The sequence below is a fragment of the Balaenoptera acutorostrata genome, chromosome 8 (genome assembly GCF_949987535.1).
Source record: "Balaenoptera acutorostrata chromosome 8, mBalAcu1.1, whole genome shotgun sequence".
Lineage (NCBI taxonomy): Eukaryota > Metazoa > Chordata > Mammalia > Artiodactyla > Balaenopteridae > Balaenoptera > Balaenoptera acutorostrata.
Window position 1 is genome coordinate 95,020,260 of NC_080071.1, and position 8,650 is coordinate 95,028,909.

The following is an 8,650-nucleotide window of genomic DNA, read 5'->3' on the forward strand; positions in this document are numbered from 1 at the left end:
GGGCACTGGGCGCCGCCTCCCCACGGTCACCGAGGGCGGCCTCCCCTGGGAGCTCGCTTGAGCCCTTCCCCCGCCGCCCCGGGCTCAGGCCCCTCCCGGCTCTGCTCGACCCTCGACCCTCGGCTGGTTCTTTCCTCGAGCCATGTCGCCATCTCACTGTCACCAAGTACTGGACACGCACGGGGTGAAGCTGGCCCGCGGTCAGGAGGGGAGCCAGACGCATGCGCACAGGACGCGGGGCGGGACTTCCTCTGAGGGGAGGCGCAAAGCCCCCAAACAGGCCGCATCCCAGGTGGAGCTGCCAGGGGTACCAGCGCCGGTGCCTCTGCTGGGAGGGGCGTGCTGGCGGCGGGTAGGGGGCACGCAGACAGCTTTGGGGGGCTGGCTCCTTCGGGTCCTGAGCTAAGACTTTAGAGTAATTTGTGAAGTTGTGCATTACCTTTAAGGCATTTTTACGTAAATGTACATTTCTAGCCAATAAAAAGTGTGAAGAAAGGAAACGTCATGGGAGGGACTTCCCTGGCCGTCCAGTGGTTAGGACTCCGCACTTCCATTGCAGGCGGTGCGGGTTCCATCCCTGCTCAGGGAACTAAGATCCCGTAAGCTGCGTGGAGCAGCTGAACAAACAAGCAAACAAACAAACACCAAAAAAAAAAAAAAAAAAAAAGAAAAAGAAAGAAAAGTCATGGGAAAATTCGCAACGATACATGTTCAATAAAGTTCCTCAAGCTTTGTTTGTAATGGCAAAGACTTAGCACCGTGTTCAAGGACAGAGGCCGGGCAGGTAGATTATGCCCCAGCCACAGACTGGAAAATATCAGATATTTAGCAGAATGGGTATCACCGTCCATGCTATGCTGTGGGTAAAAGAAGCAGGCCTTGGGATAATATGTTTAGTAGGGTTTCCTATTTGTGAAAAATAATTATGGAAATGTATATGTGCATAGGCACCGAAAAACACGTGGATGTCAGCACCTCGATGACTATGGGCGATTTTTATCATATTGTAGTTTGTCCTTTTTATTTATCTGTTTCTGATTTTTCCTAAAATGAAAATCCACTGCTTGCGTAATAAAAAATACGCAAAAGGATCAGAAAAAAAGGGCTATTTCTCATTTCTCTGAGACAAATCCGGTTGCTATGGAGACGAGACGGTTGTCAAGGCGGCAATTGGTCGGGGCCGGAGGCGGGTGGGCGCTCGCTAGGAGCCGGAGCCAGCGCAGCCCTCAGACCGCACTGCGGAGCCCAGCGCCAGCATGGACGGCGTGGATGTGTGGGCCAGCACCTTGGCCCAGCTGATGGCCAAGAGGAAGCCCCAGGACACCTGGGAGCTGGTCCCCGAGGAGAACCTGGCCTCAGGGCACCTGGACAGCAGCGGTTTCCAGTACCGGCTGCGGGGGCTCTCGAGGTGCGGCTGAGAGTGGGGTCTCCTGTGGGGTCCTGGGAGGGAGGGGCCGAGGCTACTTAACCACTGGCTAGGCTGGGTGTGGCCTGGCCGGTGAGGAAGGCCGGGAGGGGGGGGCATGTGTCTGCCTGGCCTTGGCACCCAACAGCTGGGTGGGTGGGCCGGGTGTTGCTCCTCCCTTCCGGAAGTGCGGGTGTTGGGGGAGCAGCCTCTTCGTTGCCTTTCAGCACAGGCGAGCTGAGACCCTGCCTGGCAGTGCCGGCACCGCCAGGCCAGTCGGGGCCCTGCCAGGGGGTGGCTGGCGTGGTGGTGCTGCCCCCGCGTGGAGGACTTTGCTTGTTCACTGCAGCGCCTCCTCGTTGCCATGGCAGCGCTGACAGCGGGCGCAGGGGGTGGGCAGGCACCCCGTCAGCGCCCGGCCCTGCACTGCACAGAGGCCTGAGGGGATGGAAGAAGGGAGCACGGGCCCCAGAGGAAGGAGGATGTCCCCGGCCTGGGCTGTGGCTGAGTGGGGGCTGACTCACGAGCCCCGGGGACCCCGGGTCGCCACGTGAGCCTCGCCCTTCCTCATCGTGATGACAGCTGCCGTCAGAGCAGCCAGGACGGGCCAGACCTGCGGGGGCCCTGCCCAGCCAGGCAGCCTGGTCCCCCAGGGGCCAGCTGGGAGGGGGCTGGGGGGAGAGGGGGCCTCGCAGACCAGTCACCGTGTGGACCCTGCAGGCAGCTACCCTTTGACACGGACGCCCCAGTTCCCCAGCGTCCGAAACCCCTGGAGTCAGGTGTGCAGTGGGATGCCGGCTTGCCCAGGTGTCAGGAAGTAACAGCCTTCGGTGCATCTGAGGGGCCCCTTCCAACCCGGTACTGTTCCCACAGCCCCGTGGAGGAGCCGCTCTACACAGGTGGGACGAGGACCCTGAGCGCACATTCATTTTCCGTTTTCATGGACAGAAATGCCAGCTGGTGGGGTGGTCACTCGGGCAGACCCACCTCTCCACGTGCAGCCACGACGCGCTCATTAATTAACAGTTAAAGGAGGACGTCCAGTCCCTAGGGCACCATCCGTGTCCAGGTGCTCCCCGGCCACGTGTGGCTGGAGGCTGCATGCAGGGGCGCAGTGGGGACAAGCCCACCATCAGGGGAAGTTCCGGTGGACGGGGCAGAGGGTCACTCACCTGTGACCTGACCGTCTGGAAACAGAAGCACACAGGGCCTTCAGCCTCCGGAGCAGCACCGTCACCGTGTGAGGGCCAAACCCGCCGCCCAGGGAGTGGTGCCCGCAAGCGAGCGCAGGGCCACCCCGGCATCCTGGGGTCCCAGCCCCTCACCGCTCTCCTCACGCTTCTCTGCCCACCCCCAGCCTCCCCATCGCCTCTCTCCCGTGGGATGGGCTCCCCAGGTCCTTTCTGCAGCCCCCCGCCCCCGCACTGGGCATCACAGATGCTCTTCCTTCCCTCACTGTCCTGGTGACGTCTCCTCGGGCAGTTGAGACCCAGGTCAGCAGGCGACAGACCAGCAGCAGCAAGCGCAGACGTGGCCCTGCACGTGGCAGTCCGGGCTTTGCCGCTGAGGGCGTCTTGGTGCCAAACGGACGAAAGGCGTTTGCTTCGGCTTTTCAGGTTATGGGTGCAGCGAGGGATGTGCGCACACGGGCTGGGGTCCTGAGTTCCTCTGGGCCCGGGGGAGGGCCACCCCGGCCCCGCTCACCCCCTCTCTCCTCCCCAGGCTCCAGTGTGGCCGCTGCCAGTGGGGCTGGTCCTCGGCCCACGTGCACATCCTCTTCCACCTGTGGTGGGACGAGGATGCCCGGCAGGGGCTGGTGAAGATGCGCACCTGGGCCCAGCGGTGCCGGCTGTGCCCGCCGGGCGGGGCCGCCTGCCAGGTCAGCCTGCTCAACGTGCGGCTCTTCCTCAACAAGCTGGTGCAGTCCATCGTGCAGAAGTGCTACGGGGAGGGCCCAGGCTCCGACCAGTGCCCCGAGATCTGCTTCGGTGAGCACTGCGAGGCCTGCGACCTGGGGGTCTGCTTCTTCCAGAAGCCCCCGGACCCCGCCTGGGGGCCCGAGGTCAAGAGCCCCAGCACCATCAAGGGCAGGTTCACCCTGTATGGCGGCAGCAACGTGGACGCCCCCACCGCCAGCCAACAGCTGCGCACGCTTGGCTGCGGGCTTGTGGTGGACCGCTCCAGGGGCTACACCCCCAACTCCATCACGGTCCCCCTCTCCGTGGCCGACTTCATCAAGAACCCCCTCTCCGAGGGCAGGGACTTCTTCGGCGAGGATGAGGAGATCGTCACTGTCCCCTTCTCCCTTGTGCGCAAGGACAAGGGGCCCGTGGCCGACCCCGCCGGGCCGCTCATCGTCGGCAGGGGCTCCCTCTACCTGCCCACCAGTTCCAAGGCCACGTCCAAAGGCAAACGCTTCCCGGTGAACATCAAAGCCCCCGTCTTCCACGGCAAAGGCCTCCTCCTCAGCGGCACCAAGGAGATGACGGGCTTCATCTACAAAGGCCACGGCTGCGTCTCCGACCCTGATGAAGATGAAAATGAAGACGAAGATGCAGATGACGGCTGGGGCCCCGCGTTCGGCAGCAGCGGTCCCATCATTGAAGTCACTGAGGGAAACGGCCTGCGGCCAATGACCTACATCATCGGCCTCATGAACAACGGGGAGGGCTCCGTCACCTTCCCCTCTTCCTTGACCAATGTGGTCCTTGAAGGCGAGGACCCCTTTGACCTCATCTACGGCTCCCTCACCTTCCCTTTCATCTTCGCCGACAAGGGCAAAGGCGGGGCTTCCTCTGCTGGCGTCACCGAAGGCAAAGGGAAGGAGGATGGCGACAGCGGCCCTGCCACCGCTGGCCGTGAGCCCCTTCCAGGGACCAATGCCGGTGGCCCCGTCCCCATCAGCGAGGGCTCCGTCACTATCCCCTTCTCCGTCCTCAGTATCATTCAGAGCAAGGGCTCTGGCAACGATGCCAGTGGCCCTCAAAGCAATGGCCTTGCCACCCATGGCTTTTCCAAGAAGCAGAGGCAGCCGGGGCCCAGGGCGGGCAAGTCCGGCCCTGGGTCCTACTGGGAGGAGGACTTCTGCTGGGCCGAAGGCTTCTGCTTTGACCCCTACGAAGAAGTCTGGATCTGGGTCTCCATGACCGTCTGCATCCTCTGGATAATGTACCTGTACAAGTTCAGCCCTGACCACTCCCCACGGGTGTGAAGTGTGGCGCCTCTCGTTGGTCCCCACTTCATCCCCCAGCAGGGCCGCCTGGGCAGCCAGCGAGCCAAGTGACCTCCCTGTCCCACCAGCAAGCCCCCGGCCGCCTTGGCCGCCCCCTGCTTCTGTGTTCTGTCTCCTGCCGTGAGTTGTGGTGTCGTGGCAGCTCACGCCGTGGTCATCCCCCGAGCTGACCGTGTGTGTTCCAGGCGCTTTTCTGTACGTGTGTTACACTCCGATAAAATAAAAGTTAAGAAGAAGCAGCCACACGGCACTCGGGCTGAGCTGAAGCTGTGAGGTGGGAGGGCGAGGTGGGCACACGGGCCGACACCTGGGTCCCAGTCCCCGCAGGGTCTCCTTCCCTCGATGGCTTCTGGATCCCTGGACGGGACGCTCGGACCTGTTCAGCACAGGCTGTCAGGGCGGGGTGGGCGGTGGGGGGGAGGAGGTCCTACACCACCCACACTGCGAAGATCACAGCCCCTTGAGGTGTGGTTGGCAAGCCTCTTCCTCCCCCCCACCGCCCCCCCCCCCCCAACACCAGGGTCCCAGGAGCTGAGGAGGTACCTTCCCCATGGGAGGGGCAGGAGGCCAGCCAGCACTTTACCAGATTCTGTTCACGGTTCCCCTGGAGCATTTACATCCACAGTGCTGTTCTGGTTTAAGAAACGCCATCTGTGCTGTAGGTCAGAAAACTGTCCTGTCACTTGTATGCACACCCTGGATTTCCATCTTAAAGGCCACAGGTCCGGTTCTAAGGGCCAGGGGTGTTAGGCCATGTGGGTCCAGGCAGCTGGGGACGTGACAGCGGGCAGCTGGGTCAGGCCACCCTGTAGCCCCCCATGCAGAGCCGGCCCCAGGACCCTGGTGGGGGGGTTGTCTGCAGAGCCCTGAGGTCTGAGACTTGCATCCCCTGGCTGAATGAGAGTTTGGGAAGGCCTGCCCTGTGGGGAGGGGTGAGTGGATGGAATCCAGCGGTGCTGGAGATTCAGCCCTCAGGCCTGCCCTCGGGGTGAGTGGGGAAGGCGGGGCAGGGCTCCCGCACAGACAGGGCTGCCTGAGACGGCAGGGGAGGAGGGGGCTTTACATCAGCACCAGGGCGGCATGTGCCAGCCCCATGCCTGCCCACAGAGACCCCACACGACACCAGAACCACGGAAGTTTCCACCCTATGGGGAGGCCAAACCTGCACGCGATGTGAGCCTGGACACCTCAGCCAGCCCGAGCAGAGCCTCACCAGACAGCACGAGGCCAGGCCACCAGGTGCCCTATGCGCTAACCTCACCCTTAGTGCGAGACCCACCCTCCACCCTCAGTGCTGTGTCTACACTGGGTAAGACCCTCACTATTTGGGCGGGATCCACCCTCCACCCTCAATGGTGTGTCTACACTGGGTGAGACTCTCACCCTTAGTGCAGAACCCACCCTCCCACCCTCAGTGGTCTGTCTACACTGGGTGAGACCCTCACTCTTAGGACAGAAACCACCTTCCCACCCTCAGTGGTGTGTCTACACTGGGTGAGACTCTCACCCTTAGTGCAGGACCCACCCTCCCAACCTCAGTGGTCTGTCTACACTGGGTGAGACCCTCACTCTTAGGACAGAAACCACCTTCCCACCCTCAGTGGTGTGTCTACACTGGGTGAGACTCTCACCCTTAGTGCAGGACCCACCCTCCCAACCTCAGTGGTCTGTCTACACTGGGTGAGACCCTCACTCTTAGGACAGAAACCACCTTCCCACCCTCAGTGGTGTGTCTACACTGGGTGAGACTCTCACCTGAGAGCAGGACTGAGCCTCCCACCTTGGGTTTCCTGTCTACACTGTGGTGTGACGACCTAGCCGGGTGGTGTCTGTGGTGGTTGGGGTTCTAATTTACTTTTATTTTTAATTTTTTTATGACATAAGCACTGTTTTATTCGGGGGAATCAGGAAAGGCCTTTTGAGAGGCCTCTCTCCTCTTTTGAGAGAAGGCTTTTGATTAGGAGACTTTTGAGAAGAGGCTTGATGGAAATAAAAGTAGCAAAATGAGGATTAAAATAAGTAAATCTATAGGATTTTTCAGTTAGGAAGCCACTTCAGTTAGGAAACCACCTTTACAATGATGAATGGAGTACGGGGGATGAAATCTGAGTGCAAAGGGCTGAGAATGAGTAAGAGGAGACAGTGTTATTCTTTCCAGTAGTTCACTGCAAAGGGCAGAGGAGAGACAGGGGAGAACACGCATATCTGAAACAACACAGGATCCGATCGGTCTCTGCTTGCAATTACCATCGGACTCTTAGCTCCCTTCCTGGGGCCACATTTTCTGATTCTGTTTTCTTTTAGCTTCAGGTAGTCTTTTCCCCCGCCTAGCTGTCCTCTTCGGCCCTGCACAATTCCTTTAGGGAGCTGTCTTTAAGCCCCATGTCACATACTAGGCACCACAAGGAGGCGACTGCCTCCTTGAACTCTTGCGCTGATGGAGGCTTTTATTTCTTCAGCTTTTGCACAAAGTTATTCTTCAGTTGCTTCCTCCTTCTGTCTGTTCTCCCCTATCCTGACTTCGGCCTTCATTGTTCACTTTCCACTTTCAACCCCGCCTTGTCTTTTAGACTTGTCTTCTACCTGTTTTCCAAGACTTAGGTCCTTTCTGTACACTGCTTTGGGCTGCCTCTCAATCCAGCCCCAGGAGATATGGTGTTTCCTGAAGATACAGCAGAAGAAACCACAGATTAGGTTGTTAACCTACAGTTCTGGATCACCTCCTTGGTAAGACCATGGCCATTTCATGCCCAAATTAAAGTCCTCCATGGCTAGCCAACCTGGCACTAGAGGTAGAACATTACTCTAGGGACTTCCCTGGTGGCACAGTGGTTAAGAATCCGCCTGCCAATGCAGGGGACACGGGTTCCAGCCCTGGTCTGGGAAGATCCCACATGCCGCAGAGCAACTAAGCCCGTGCGCCACGACTATAGAGCCTGCGCTCTAGAGCCCACGAGCCACAACTACTGAGCCCACGTGCTGCAACTACTGAAGCCTGCACGCCTAGAGCCCGTGCTCTGCAACAAAGAGAAGCCACCGCAATGAGAAGCCCGTGCACCGCAACGAAGAGTAGCCCCCGCTCGCCAAAATAGAAAACCATTAGAAACCAAACTAGAGAAACCTGCACACAGCGACAAAGACCCAACGCAGCCAAAAAAAAAAACCAAGACCAAAAACAAACACGCCCCCCTCGCCAAAATAGAAAACCATTACTCTAATGACTGGAATCCCTGGGCTCATTAACCATTCACGGAGCCCAGGGCCATATTGCTGGCTCTACATTGAGAGGCCCAACCCCCACGGCTCTGAGAGCCCTCCGAGTTCTGTGGTCTGTTTTCCCAGAGGTTCAGTTCTGCTCTTCTCTAACTGATAGCATGCCAAGTGTGCATAAAGCACTTTTGCTGAACCGGGGGGTCTGACCGAAAGGGCAGTTGCAGTTCCTGCGCTGGGGTCAGCACGGACAGTGGTCGGGCCCTCTGCCCCCACCTGTCAGGGGCCCCCTGCCTCTGGCTCTCTGCCTTTGCCCGGAACTGGCTGCGTGGAGGCTGTGCTGTCCATAGGGGCGTCCCCTCTGTTCCTGGTTCCAGTGCGACCTCTGCTGGCGCAGGTCTCTCCCTCCCCAGCCCTGGCCGAACGGCAGCGTCACCTCCATGGTTTCCAACTTCTAGATAAACTAAAATTATTTCCCAGATGCAAAGCTTGCCTGGGTGGCTTAAACTGGATGCTGTGACTGAGAATTTCAGTGCTGGTCGGTCACTCTTCCTGTGGATGTTCAGTCCGGGAGTCCGACCACACCGGCTCAGAGGGCGGAGTCACCCTTGGTCCTGGGGTAGGTTTGGGGAATCTGCCCCCAGCACCACCTTCCAACCCGTGTGGGTGGGGTCTGCACCAGCTCCTGGCTTCTGGGACCTCCTGGTGGTCAGGTGGGCCACCCCAGGCAGACAGTAACCTGCCCCTCCCCCACCACCACCGGCCAGCGCCGTGCGGCGGGCGGTCCTGGGCCTGCTGGACTC

At 59.8% G+C, this 8,650-nt stretch overlaps 1 protein-coding gene across 1 annotated transcript; it reads left to right on the forward strand.

Annotated features, from left to right (window-relative positions):
• The first annotated feature begins 1,247 nt into the window (after nt 1–1,247).
• On the forward strand, nt 1,248–4,845 carry RTP5 (receptor transporter protein 5 (putative)). Its single transcript, XM_057551550.1, has 2 exons — nt 1,248–1,408; nt 3,128–4,845. Exons 1-2 carry the CDS (start codon nt 1,257–1,259, stop codon nt 4,614–4,616), a joined length of 1,641 nt encoding a protein of 546 aa, XP_057407533.1. The 5' UTR covers nt 1,248–1,256; the 3' UTR covers nt 4,617–4,845.
• Nucleotides 4,846–8,650: the final 3,805 nt, after the last annotated feature.

Bases quoted from the DNA above. Each gene is read 5' to 3' on its own strand.
- RTP5 (XM_057551550.1), top strand. From the start codon at position 1,257: ATGGACGGCGTGGATGTGTGGGCCAGCACCTTGGCCCAGCTGATGGCC. The intron at 1,409-3,127 runs GTGCGGCTGAGA...TCTCCTCCCCAG, and splicing joins CGGCTGCGGGGGCTCTCGAG to GCTCCAGTGTGGCCGCTGCC.